At 45.8% G+C, this 13818-nt stretch overlaps 1 protein-coding gene across 2 annotated transcripts in view; it reads left to right on the forward strand.

Annotated features, from left to right (window-relative positions):
* Nucleotides 1–13008, forward strand: part of pou2f2a (POU class 2 homeobox 2a) — a 62210-nt gene extending 49202 nt beyond the window's left edge. Inside the window, exons 5-16 of one of the 2 annotated variants that reach the window (XM_068710850.1) lie at nucleotides 986–1171; nucleotides 1900–2172; nucleotides 2362–2476; nucleotides 2741–2832; nucleotides 4274–4513; nucleotides 4600–4741; nucleotides 5414–5562; nucleotides 6449–6646; nucleotides 6730–6778; nucleotides 7386–7527; nucleotides 8252–8325; nucleotides 12770–13008. In XM_068710850.1, coding sequence (XP_068566951.1) covers nucleotides 986–1171; nucleotides 1900–2172; nucleotides 2362–2476; nucleotides 2741–2832; nucleotides 4274–4513; nucleotides 4600–4741; nucleotides 5414–5562; nucleotides 6449–6646; nucleotides 6730–6778; nucleotides 7386–7527; nucleotides 8252–8325; nucleotides 12770–12807 — 1698 coding nt within the window. In that variant the 3' untranslated portion in view covers nucleotides 12808–13008. Of the gene's footprint in view, nucleotides 1–985; nucleotides 1172–1899; nucleotides 2173–2361; nucleotides 2477–2740; nucleotides 2833–4273; nucleotides 4514–4599; nucleotides 4742–5413; nucleotides 5563–6448; nucleotides 6647–6729; nucleotides 6779–7385; nucleotides 7528–8251; nucleotides 8326–10677; nucleotides 11989–12769 lie in introns of those variants that run through there. The other variant, XM_068710849.1, reaches the window with a different exon arrangement.
* The last annotated feature ends 810 nt before the right edge of the window (nucleotides 13009–13818 follow it).

Genomic DNA, 13818 nt, shown 5'->3' on the forward strand with positions numbered 1-13818 from the left:
TTTTGTTATTTGTAACGAAATTAATTGTTAGTGAATTTTTATTTTTTGCAGCTGTTGACGTGATGTAGCACTAAATATGTGTTGATGGCACACGTACCTTACTGTATTTTCTACCCCAGTTCTGTCTCTCCCTTCACGTATGTCAGCTAGCTGTTTGGATAGAAGTTGAATCTGATATGTTTGAATGATGCCGGGCGAGTGTACATTTATTATTTACAGACAATGTATTGAATGAGCCTGTAGTTTGAAGTGAATATGAATACAACCAACTATTAGAGAATGAAATCATTCAATTGGAGCACACGGTACAGTTCTAAATGTTATTAAGGGTCCTTGATAAAGTCCTGGAAAAGTGTGGAAATGTTGTCCATCCTAAAGGATGTGAACGAGGTGGCAGTGAGTGATGGACAGGTGAAGAAGCAGCTCAGTGCGGTGGTGATGGATGGGTAACGACAGCCGGAGGTCAGAGGTAAGCAACGTTCCTGACACCTCGAAAAACTACCCTCTGTCACGGGACGAACACTTGAATCAGCAGTGAGCAGCAATAGACAGAGGCTCGAGCTCACAGAGTCACACGATGGAGCGCTTCTCTCTCTCTCTCCTCACCTGCACAATCTGGTTTGTCTTCTAACGTCTCTACATTCTGAGAAACCTGTGCCCCAGTTGAATGACCAAACTGGTTCCTCAGTATGCAGCTGCTGAACGTCTGCTGTCTGTCGCATGTTGGTTCAATACTGCATTGTGTTTTGTGCGAGAAAGCAAAATGCGGAAAGCGGAGGCAGAAATATAGTCAGTCATTTTGAGTTGAATGTCTGCAAAAAAACAGACCTATTCTTGTCGCCGTTGGATTTTTGTGCAGGTTCAGTACCACTTGAGTTTACATGAACGTGGAAAACATTTGTCCGCTCCGACAAAACAACTAAAAGTCCGATCAGCAGAATGCCGACGTTGCTGAAAGAAGGTGTGCTTCTGTGATCTTCTTTAGGGAAAGAGCTCTGAGAGCTCTGAGATGACCCTCAGCACCGTCTCTCCTGCTCCTCCTGCACCTCCCTCCCAGCAACAGCAACAACAGCAACAACAGCAACAGCAACAACAACAGCAACAGCAACAACAACAGCAACAACAACACCACCACACACAGATGATGCTGGCTGGCAGTCAGCTAGCAGGGGTGAGACAACACACACACACACACACACACACACACACACACACACACACACAGTAAATTGTGTTTAGAAAATGTTTTTGTTTTGTTTTTTTATAACGCAATTGCCACGTGGAAGGTTTTGATCCCGTTCTTGTCCAACATGGCGAGTGTCTTCACTGATTTCAAAGTAGCTACAGTAGTTTCTGTCTAAATTAAGTTGAGTTAAGAGCTCTGTGGATGAAATAAGCAGCATTCGTATGTGCCACCCTATGTTCACTTCTTCATGTTAAGCTCAGAGGAATGTTGTGACAACTGTCGCTAGCAGGAGAACATTCAGTAAAATGACATAACTGCCCTGAGGGACATAGAAACACTTAACACGTAGGAAGAGAAATACATGAGCTAATAGTTCTGTAAGTTAAGTGGAAGGCTTCTCTCGCTTGTCTTGGCTCCGGCATGCTTTTACTCTCTGTTAACAGATTCGCCTACACCTCTATTCCTGGAATGCTTAGCCGACACTGCTCTTTGTTCTCTCTGCTGACTTTCCTTTATGTCTCCACTCATGTCCCGATCGTTTCATCCTTCCTTCGCTGCTCTCTCTTCCTTATGTCGTCATACCCCGCCCTGTCCTTCTCATCCCCTTCCTGCGTCTCTACGTCTTCATCTCGTTTCTTTCTCGCCTCAACGCCATCGCTCCTCCTCCTCCTCCTCTTCCTCGCCCCCTGCTCTTCTCCCCCTCCCCCCCACAGCTTGCTGCTCTCCTCCCGGCCCAGCAGCAGCTGCTCCTCCAACAGGCTCAGGCTCAGCTCCTGGCAGCCGCTGTTCAGCAGTCCAACGCCGCCCATGCCGCCCATGCAGCCCACGCCGCCCACGCCGCCGCCCAGCAACAGGCCAACCAGCAGCAGCAGAACCAGTCACAATCCCAGCAGCAGCAGCAGCAACAAACCAAACAGGAACAAACTATCCAAGTCCCGCCTCCACCACAGCTTACCCTGTCACAGCCAATCCAGCTCACAGCCCAGGTATGAACCTCCTGAACAGTGTGTACCTTTTTACTGAAACCACCCTGCTGGTCGATATATACACATGAAGATAAGCATCTCACCCGTGAGTTGTTGCAACTTTAACACTTCTTCAAAGACTTCTGTGTCTCCTTGAAGCCCGGTTTCTCTGTGCTGTGGACTGACACATGTCTGTGTCTGTTGTTGTAGGACATCCAGCAGCTGTTGCAGCTCCAGCAGCTGGTTTTGATGCCGGGTCATCATCTCCAGTCTCCTGCCCAGTTCCTCCTGTCTCAGCCAGCACAGGCGCAGCAGCCACAGCAGGGTGAGGTCATCTCCTGGTCTTCACTTCTAATGAGTACTATAAAATATGCACTTTGAGCCACAGAACAGGAACTCTGAAGGATCAAACCCACCGAGATTTCACCAAATCTTTCTGTTTTTAATCAAAAGTAACACATACTTCATTTTAGAGCCTTCATTTTTTTTACAGCATGTGTTGTTCCTTACCTGGTTGCTTTACCGGTTAATTCATTGAATCATTTGGTGGATTGTTTGGTTTATTGATTGGTTGCTCTTCCTGTCACAGGTTTGCTCTCGACACCAAATCTGATCCAGCTACCTCAGCAAAGCCCAGGGGGACTACTGACGACTCCACCTCGCCTGGGACTTCAAGCACAGGTAGGAAATGTCTGGGGGGAGAAAGAGAGAAAGATGAGAGCTATCAGAGTCAACCAAATGATAACCGCGCAGAAACAGAATGACCTCTCTGGCCCCACAGCAGACAGTGACTGATGTTAACACAATACAGACTGAGAGCTCACTGCTCACATAGAAACAGTCAGATGTAAGGAAACACGCTAAAGAGCAGCGACTGTGCCACCTGTGGTAGAGACGGAGCAGCACTTCCTCACACGCTGCCCAAAATGCACACCTGTCTGGAAACGACAGGTGTGCATTCAGAAAACGTCAGAAAACGTCCCGAGGGAAATGGAAGACAGTTTTCATTTTATTTATGTATCAAATGCATAGATATTTCACTATATCTTGCGCACACATAATAATAATAATCAATATAATACTAATGATTTATCATTTGCTTATGTCTTTTAGTTTCTCACATTAAAGTTTTTTTTGTGTTACTTTTCTTTGTTCATCTTCAAAAACAGTACCTTGGTTTCCTTTCAAAGAAAAAACTGTGATTTGTGGTCATGCCAATAAAGCTAGTTGAATTTGAGAGAGCGAGAGAGAAATGGGGGAGACGGGGAGAGAGGGGAAGTGAGAAAAAGAAAAAGAGACTTTTGGAAACTACATAAGTGGGACTTGTCGTGTTATTTTCGTGCCAATAGAATGGCTGTTGAATCTCTGCTCCACAAGGCTTCTGTCAGACTGACGTTCAGCTCTATCAACCGCCGTCTGCTGCAGACCACCTGCAGAATGCAAAGCGCTCGATTGTCACGCTCCACTTTAGGAGACACGAGTCACTTCGTAGTTTAAGCAAATAGCTGATGTCTGCTGGAAAATGCTGCTTCTTTCCATCGTAAGGCGCAGTCTCCCAGTCCAACGGGGATCTCGGCTCTCGACGATGCAATCACGCGGCCTCCACTCGCGTCCTCTGCCTTTATCTGCCATAACGTGATGCATGAATGCGTCTCCACACACCCGAGGACCGTTATGGATTTTTTCATTAGGCCGTGATGAAGTCATGTCAAACGCGGCGGCGGGGCGTCCCCTGCTTGTCCGTGTATTTTATGCACAGAGACGGTGAATGTAAACGAGGCGTGCGGCAGCAGATATCACGCATGCATCTGGTCAATTAGTCGATACCCCCAAAGCACGCTGGGGCAAATTCCTGCCTCCTGCTTCAGCTGACCTAGTGGCGGGTCGCGGGTTAAACACTATATTAGATTCATAGTATTTTGCTCTATTTTTTTTTGTTGCATGATTCCTGTCAAATCTCTATGATTTGTCAATGCAACAGGGTCAAATTATTGTTTTCTATCCATGTTTATTCACTATAGTGAAAGCACTTTCATTTCAGACAATGTTTTTCAATGCCTTGACAGCTCTGTATCATTTTTGTACTATTATTAATAATAATCCTGTCTTCCTGATATGACAGAGGGAGAAGAGCAGCGATGTTGTGGTCGGTGGAAGTGGCAGTTCCATAGTCGCCAGCGGCATCGTGACGTCTGTAGGAGCCACCTCGGCGTCCGGCAGCGCCATAGGTTCCTCGCTGACGTCCGGATTGACTCCCGGAGGTCACGGCGGTCACATGGGGGAGGAGCCCAGCGACCTGGAGGAGCTGGAGGTGTTCGCCCGCACCTTCAAACAGCGACGCATCAAGCTGGGATTCACCCAGGTAAAATCCGAGAGGACGGTGGAGCGGAGTGAGTCGCGTGAGTCTCAGCTCTGTTTCTGACTTTTTTGTTCGTCCGTCTCGGTCAGGGGGACGTCGGCGTGGCGATGGGCAAACTGTACGGCAACGACTTCAGCCAGACCACCATCTCCCGATTCGAAGCTCTCAACCTGAGCTTTAAGAACATGTGCAAGCTGAAACCGCTGCTGGAGAAGTGGCTGGGTGATGCAGGTAAGCGACGAAAAACTCAGCAGAGCCGGCGCTTAACCTGGTCGACTGCCGACACCAGTCTGTCATCAGGAACATGGAGACAGTTTTAAATGACCTGAAATTAACATAACACTACCACTGACAGTACAACAGTACTAGGTAGAGTATTAGGGCCATTGTAGGTGAAACAAGTTATTGTTATTATTAATTATTATAGAGCCAGCGAAGCAGGGTCATTTTTAAAAATCTCCTGTGAATTCTCTGAGATTAACGTTGTAAATTGAAGAGAGTTTACGAAGTCGTGAATTTACAGGTAAAACACTGCTGTATCAGCAAATATATTCATTTTATTAGTATTACGTTTTTCCTCTGAATATTGCCCCCTCCCACGGCTCCTTTTTTTTTAAAGAAATATTGTAAAGTGAACAATCTGAAAGTCTCTCTCTTTAAAGCGTTATTTAATCTTATTTGATAATATGGCATTTTGATACATCCATAATACAGCCGTAGAATTCCATCCATTTAGCATTACAGTATAGCTGATTGCTCAGCTATACTGTATGTCAGCAACAGTTCTATAAGTCCAAAGTCATCAATGTGATACATTTTTTTATTTTGCCGTCACCATATGAGAGAAAACAACGTGATGGTTGTTTTACTTCAAACAAACCATTCTTGTCTCTTGTCCGACAGAAAACATGGCAATAGACAGCATGCTGCCCAGCCCGTCCTCTCTCTCCTCCCCCATGCTGGGCATCGAGGGTCTATCCGGCCGACGCAGGAAGAAGCGCACCAGCATCGAGACCAACGTGCGAGTGGCCTTAGAGCGCAACTTCCACATGGTAGGAGAACACAGGAAGCTGTATCGGTCATATCTGCACATGGAGACAGATCCATGAAATGATATCAAGTCATTCGAAAAAATATCTCATATCTCAATGCATTTTACATTTTTAGCTGAAGTATTTATTGAAGATAAATCAAGAGCAAGAATCACCAAGAGCTTTTAAAAACAAAGGGATTTTAAGTGCTGTTAAGTAATGTTGGCCCCTCCTCAACGAGGGTTAGGGTGCTCGGCAGCGGGTCAAAGCCACCCACAGATTCACTCTGGTTTTGGAGCGAGCTCTGTCCTCTGTTGGCGTTCCCTCTCGCTATTGCACTTTTTCGGCGCTGTGTCCGTCATTCATGCAGCTTCCTCTTAGACTCACTAGAGATGCACCGCTTTCAATTTTCGATTCACTCCCGATTTTTTGGGCAATTCAGATTTTCTTTCTAAGAACTAGCAAGGGCTCCAGACTTAACTCTTTTTTTTGCCACCGACCGGAAAAATAATTAAAAAAAAAATTAAAAGTAAATTTTATAGGAAAAAAACGTATGATGTACAATTAAGAGACATAACTTACAAATTGCCAATAAAAAAAAACATAAATTTGCGTGAAAAAAACGTTCTCTGAGTTTTTTTCTCTCAAGGAACCACATCTCACCTCAGCACACCACAGGGGCCACCGCTAAACACTGCGGTAGCGTGAGCCGCCAAATACATTCATTTTATTAGTATTATGTTTTTCCTCTAAATATGACCCCCCTCCCACGGCTGTCTTTGTTTATTATTACACCACAACATTGTTAAAGACAAATCATTTGAGGTACCCCAGGTGGGAGTTTATGGGTAAAAACCGGCATTGTCACATGGGATCTGCTCATCCGTCGGACGCTTTTCCTCCTCAGAACCAGAAGCCTACCTCGGAGGAGATCCTGCTCATGGCGGATCAGCTCAACATGGAGAAGGAGGTGATCCGCGTTTGGTTCTGCAACCGCAGGCAGAAGGAGAAACGCATCAACCCCTCCAGCAGCACCACGCCTCCCCTGCCCAGCCAGACCTCGCCCATCATGACCCACAAAGCCCCCTGCTACAGCCCGCACATGGTACAGCAACTCTTACTCTACTGCTTTTTTGTTTTTTGGGGATTTGGAAGCATTTCCTAATTTGTCTCTCTCTCCCACTCCAGATATCGAGTCATGGTCTGTCCCAGGTCACCACCTGCCTCAGCACAACAGGTGAGCTCAGCTGTAATTACTGTTTGTGCCCGTGCAGGGTCTCGTCCATTAATTATTAAAGGTCGGAGCGGCGCTTCCCAATTGCCTTTTTTTTGGATCCCTGAGGCCGGTCACGGGAAGATTAAAGTGCTCCTGGCTTTATTTGGGAGAAGTTGATGTTTCTGTATTGTCGGAGCCTTTCCTGTCTGATGAAACACTGAAGAATCATCACTTTAAAGAAAATGATTTCCGCGAGAGGGAGATTGAAATAGAAAACATGATGTTTTGTTGAGGACAGCATGGAGGCACGGGTCCCATCTCAAGTTGTTTACCTCCATGAGTCACGACATGTCCTCGTGATTTATAGACCTCAGGCTACAGTGCGAGCTATCTCGGGCTTCACAGATATGACAGATGGCCTGACAGGTAACAAACACAGCTGGGAAATTTATCGGCCCGTTGAGCCGAGGCTAGCGCTCTGCGCTCGCCAACCTCCCTCTCCGGTCCGCAGTAGAATGGAGTTAAAGAAGACGCTCAGGATCCTGACTGCTGATGAAGAGCCGTCAGGATCAGCTTATTTAGTAACGCTGTAACTCAACATCCCTCTTCTTCTGCTCTTCCTCTTCAGCCGCAAGTTCTTCAGCATCCTGCCCCATGACTCCCGTCAGCTCCGCCACGGTGGGCTCCACCTCTTCTTCTGTGACCCCGCCCCCTCACAGCACAGCTAGCCCCGCCCCTCACAGCCTCGGGGCCCACGGGCTTAACACCGGGTGAGTGTTTATGCTTTTTAGTTTTCATCCAATATCCAAAACAATGCACTCCTTTATTAAGTATTTAGCATAGCGGCTCGACTTCAATCCGCCCACAACATTTTCTTTATTTTAAGTCAAAGTTAAATCAAAAGACAAACAATCAAACGCTCTCCAGTTTCCGCGTCTTAAATCATTTTTTTATTTTTGTAAAATGTGTGTATTATATATATTTACATATATGTATGTATTTGTTTATTTAACTGTTGGTCAGATAAATTGACAAAAAAAAATGATAATGAATTAATCTATAAAAGAAAAAAATAAATGAAAACATGTAAAGTTCACCTGACACATATGTAGCTGCATGCTTCAAAGGAATCTGTGGCATTCAGCCATTCAGACCGCTGCCACGCCGGTTCTACTGCAATTCTGTATGTTTACACACACACACACACACACACACACACACACACACACAGCTATGGCATGCGGTTCCGACACGGATAGAAAACATCAGCTGCTGCACAAAAAAGTTGGAGAAGCTGCTGGTGCTTCAGTCAAAACACAAGCTGAGTTCAAAGCCCTCAGGTCCCTTATAAGTACGTTAACCTGCCGACTTTTTCTCTACATGTGTGAATTTTTGTGCGTGTGTGTGTGTGTGTGTGTGTGTGTGTGTGTGTGTGTGTGTGTGTGTGTGTGTGTGTGTGTGTGTGTGTGAATTTGCGGTCCATCCACATTTCAGGAACACAATGATGGGAGTAAGCACAGGGATGAACCAGGTCCTCATTGGCAGCAACCCCCTGGCTACCATGCAAGGTGTGTGTGCGTGTGTGTGTGTGTGTGTGTGTGTGTGTGTGTGTGTGTGTGTGTGTGTGTGCGTGCGTGTGTGTGTGCGTGTGTGTGTGTGTGTGTGTGTGTGTGTGTGTGTGTGCATGCAGGCTGTCCCCCTCCAGCCCAGCGAGTCTCCATTTCTAAAGACCTCTTCCCATTTCACCCCTCATCCATTCTGCTCAAAATGAATTTCCTCGCAGCCTCCGACGACTGTAGCCAACAGCGAGCCCGGCCACACGCTCCTCCTCCTCCTCCTCCTCCTCCTCCTCAGCACAAACTTGTTGAATCGCTCAGTATGGTGAAAGATTCGATTTGATTCTCATACAATAGCCCCGCCATTATCACAAAGTGACAAGAGCCCCTCGTGGCAAAGCTTAGGAGGCCAAGTCAGCTTACAGTAAACAGTTGAACAGGCACAATCCCCTCCTTCTTCAACACCAAGGCCTGTCGGCTAAATAACTAGTCTCCTCTCAAAATTCCCTTTTTTGAAGGAGGCGATCTGCTGCCAAATCAATTAAGCATCACAAATAAGGTCCGTCGAGGTCAGCTTTGAATCCCTTACGTGATCCATCTCCCTATAGCGCCCATTCAGACATTCCCCTTTTCTCCCGCTCGGTTCAGGGCCGGCCTTCCTCCAGGCCACGTGTTGATGAGAAGGATACAGTCTGTTACGGAAACTGCAGCTCTGGCACTGCCGGTCTCTGATAGTGTTACGAGCTGAAGGAGAGAAGAAAGAGGAGTTTCGGGGTTGAAATTAAGTTGTTGAAGCGAGAATAAAAAAGGATTTCTGCTTTGAATCCCACTCGGGCGCCAACCCCCCCCCCCCCCCCCCCCCCCCACACACACACACGCGCCATGTTTGTTTACACTCATGGCGCTGTAATAGATAGAAGCTATAGAAGGAGCTCTGTCTGACGGACGGGTTTGTTCTGCAGAAAAGATTCTTATAAAGATGTAGATAATATATCGATGCCTTGAACATGTGTTTACGGTATCTAAAGCGGTCATTCACAAAGGCTGGGTCAGGACCCACAGGGGGGTCACAGGAGGTATTATTTGGGTCGCTAAAGAAATGATCTGAATTTATTCCATAGTCTTTTATTTAACTTTTATATCTGCAGAACCCTTTAGAGCCACATGAGGGAGCCTGAATGTTCTGATAATTGTAGCGTACTAATAACACGTAATATCTGATATGAAAGGACATTTTGTTTTACTGATGAGAGGAAATAGCTTGGTAACTCTCACTTAATGTATTTATTTGGTATATTAGTATTTAATATGTACGTGTTTTCAATAACACATACATAAAACAAAGTTGTGATATGTCAAACATGTCACAAATCGCTTCAGAATGGCTGGTTTACTTATTCAAGATATTACGAATTGATGCAGAAATGGCCAGGAATGTTCATTTACCCTCAAATTCGCTCTTCACGTGATTTATAGATAAGGCCTAATGGGAATCGTGTCGCGATGGTTTGGCTCTTTTAAAAAGTGGGTCCCCAGGAAAAAACTCTGGACCTCTGTTATTTATTTTTTGTTCTACCGTGGCGATGCGAGGCTTCATGTGCCGACGGTCCACAGGACGAGACGGAAGTTCATTTCTGACGCTTTCACAAGACATTTCATCATCACATGGGAGAGTGCGCCGGCCATGTGCGTGTGTGCATGAGTGTGGTAAACAACCATCATCATCTTCACCGTTTTGCTGAATATCATTTGTCCTGTTGCATTATGGGGTTGCGTATTCATCACCTCCAAATGTAGATAGAAACAGACTCATTTGTAAAGGTTCAGTTCACTAAAATCACAAACAAAGAATCCATGCAGACAGTTTGGTTTTAAGATCTCGTCTTCTTTTGTTTTGTTTTGAGTTTTAACCATTTACGCCATCCTGTCATCATTTATTCCTGTTGTGTAGATAAGACGGCGTCGTCCCTCAACATCTGTATCTGTGGTTACAGATGTGCCTGATGTGCTCACTGACTTCTCTTTTCTTCCTGTCCCTGTCTATCTTTTACATCTTCCTCCTTTTCTTCAACCCCTCTACCTGTTTCTTATCTGCCTCCATCCTTCTCTTCACCTCTTCTTCTGTTCTTCCTCCTTTGTTGCTGTGTCCAATCTCTGCTCTCTGTGTCCTCTTCATTCTCCTATCGCTCCTTTTGTCTACCTCTCTTCATCATCCCTCACATTGCATTTATCACTTTTTTGTCTTTTTCTTTTGATCCTTTCATCTCTTCCCCTCCTCCTGTCTCATCTCTCTTTCCATCTTCCCTCTCCTTGCTCTTCCTCCATCACTGTCCGCACTCCTCTTCCTTTCTTCCCCCCGAGCAGCCCTGGCAGCCAGCAGCGGTCAGCTGCCCATCTCCGGCCTCGAGGGCGGAGCGGCTCACATGCTTCTGGGCGGACCCGGGTGTCCCGCCGTACCCCACTCCCTCCGCCCCTCCCTCTTCCTCAACCGCCCCACCCTCCTCCCCATGGTGACCGGCTCCATGGCGACGCCCTGCACGCCTTCCATGGGACTGGTCAGCGGTGTTGGCGGGTGCGGCCCGAGGCTCTCCTTCTCCCAATCTCCGCCCCCTGGCGCCAGCGGCCTCATGAGCCCGACCTCGTGCCCCGAGGAGTCCGCATCTCCTTGTTCAAGTCCCGCCTCTTTCTGTTCCTTCAGCGAAGCCTCGCCACCGCCCCTGGGAGGGGCCATGGCAGAGTGACCCCCGACTGACAGCCAAAGTATCCTATCAGCGAAGGACGAGGAGGAGGAAGAAGAGGAAGAGTTAAAGGAGCTTTAAAAAAATCTTAAATTTACAACCTCGCCTTTCAACCAAAGCCATCTCTCTGTCTGATCCGTCTCCGATATCGTCTCTCTCTCTCTCTGTGTCCCCGCTGAAGTCTTCTGAAGCCAAAAATATACACAGACGGATGACGGGACGAAGTCGAGAGAGAGGGAGGATGAGGAGGATAGAGAGAACTGAAGAGCGGAGGGGGGGGATTTGAAACCAAATAATGATCTACAGCTGGAGAGGTGGCACTGAGGAGTGTTTTTTTTGCGCTTGGCATCGGGAAACCAACAGCATGCTTTTTATCTGCTGGAGGAAGAGACGAACTCGCTGAGGGCAGGGATGAGAAGAGAGACTGTGTGAAAAATGGGAGGCAAGAAGAAAAGACTTGTTTAACAAGCTCGGAAGGTCACGTGGTTTTAATCGAATTTAAAAAACAAAGAGAAGATGCTAGAAGAGAAACACACACTTACAAAGATGAAAACCAAAATCTCCAAATACCAAAAACTGAAAACCAAAAAAGACAACAAACGAAAAAAAACAAACGGAGAGAAAAGCTTTAGTTCAAAAAAAGACTTTCACATCCTGATCTGTCCAGGTTCAGTTCAGTACTCCATTCTACTTCATGCCAAGCATTCCGCATTTCACTCAGGATTTCCTTTAATCTCATTTTCAGTTTTTACAAAACATCTATTTTTCTATCATTTTGTGTTCATCGCTCTTCATGGTATTTCTTGCCAAAGGTAAATGTTTAAGCTGATCCCACATGCAGGATATCTACCTCTCTCTTTACAGCTTTACAGTGATGAACGTACCTTACATTAGAACAGACAGTGTTTGTTTTAAACAGCCTGGAGTGGGGGGGGGGTTTACTACTAGAATTACAATAGCATCATGTAAGATCCCAATACGTACCAACTGGAGTTTAAAACTTAACTTCAAAAAGCTGGTATTCATTACCACCCTTCTGACTCGTCAATAGAATAACACCAAGTGGACATGTTGGAAAATCTCATTTGACCAAGATAAAAATGAACACATTGGTCTTTTTTTTTTGGGGGGGGGGGGGGCACAATGTTTTTTAAAGATTATTTTCATCTTAATTTTCTGTTCAAAAAGAACATTTCCATCAGGTTTTTCCATCACCATTATCACTATCAATATTCTCATTGTTCTCTTTATCGTCTGCTCAAACTGAAGTGTACACACTCAACACTTCTTCTACTGCCTACAAAGAGGACACCAGGGGCGGACGTGGACAGTCTTGGGATTATATTCAGCGTTGTTAGTTCTCCTTTATTTATCATCGCCCCATCCACGCTCGTACCATCGCCATGTCATCCTCCAGACCACTCATCGACCACCAGACAGTCACTCTTGGATACCAAAGCATCGCCTCTGGCAGCGTTGTCTCTTGATTCGCCCAGGAGACGAGTGTCCAGACAAAAACCTCAGCAGAGTCAAAGGGAAAATACACACACACACACACACACACACACACACACACACACTACAAGCATAAGAAAGAGTCCAAACCAAAAAAAAAAAGAACAAAGGAAAGAGGTGAAGCACCGGCGTTCCCCTTACTGCCCCCAAACCCCTGCCCTCTATCCCTCCCTCCCATCTGCCCCTCTCCTTTGTCTCCAAAGATCCGATCAAAGGGCCAAAAGAAAAGAGGAGACGATGAAGAAGAAGAGGAGGAGAAGAAGCGGTCAGGAGTGGAGGAGCCAAAGGTATGAAAAAGCTGCAGGGGCTAAGCAGGAAGAAGAAGAGGAAGAGGAGCAGGAGGAGGTGCGCTCGAAGCGGCCGACCAAATAACCAAAAAGTAACCCAAAACCAAAAGCTACTACTACTGCTACTTATTATGTGTGAGTGACTGAACCGTAAACGAAACCAAATACAAACAAAAAGGGGGAGGACGGGGGGAGGCGAGGGGGGAGTAAGGCCCTGTCTGTCCGTTTGTCTTTAGCTGTGATTGCCGTTCTTGTATCGACAGACAGAAATCGTTCCCCCCCCTCCCTCTGCCAGCGAACCTCGGCTTTGTTCTCACTTTCTTTTTTCCTGGACGGATAAAAATATGGAATAACCTCAACAAACTGACTTTGAGAATATATATATATATATATATATATATATATATTTTTTTTTTTTTGTTTTTGTTTTTTTTGTTTTTTGCTTTCCATAGTGTGTCTGTTAATGATGTATGGATTTGTCTCATTGCTTTCTACTTAATATGCGGCGGGGGGGGAGAGGGGGAGGGCGGGTCTGGTAGGTGAGGTGCTGGGCGACGTGTTGCCTACTTTCAAATCTTCTTGTCTCTTCGGTTGTGCTCTGGCCTTTTTTTATTTTTCTCTACGGTTGGAAATAACTGTGAAAATGTAGCTTCCAGGATAAAAGACACGTTTTTTTTTTTTTTGTAGTTGATCCAAAATGTTGCGAAAAAGCCAAAACTAAAACAACCAAAAGCAAATTTTTTAAGACATACAACCATACCAAATAGAACAACCAAACCAATGCACAAGTTGTACAAGTGGCTCAGCGGTGTGTGTGTGTGTGTGTGTGTGTGTGTGTGTGTGTGTGTGTGTGTCGGTATAAATTCTCTTGCATACAAACCAAACCTTAAAACACGCAACACGTTAAAAAAAAAATCTCTGTCACATTAACATGTTGGACTAAAATAACATCGCTTAATGCTTAT

Source organism: Cebidichthys violaceus, unplaced genomic scaffold (genome assembly GCF_023349555.1).
Source record: "Cebidichthys violaceus isolate CVI_PGR_0920_01 unplaced genomic scaffold, fCebVio1.0.p SCAF_16, whole genome shotgun sequence".
NCBI lineage: Eukaryota > Metazoa > Chordata > Actinopteri > Perciformes > Stichaeidae > Cebidichthys > Cebidichthys violaceus.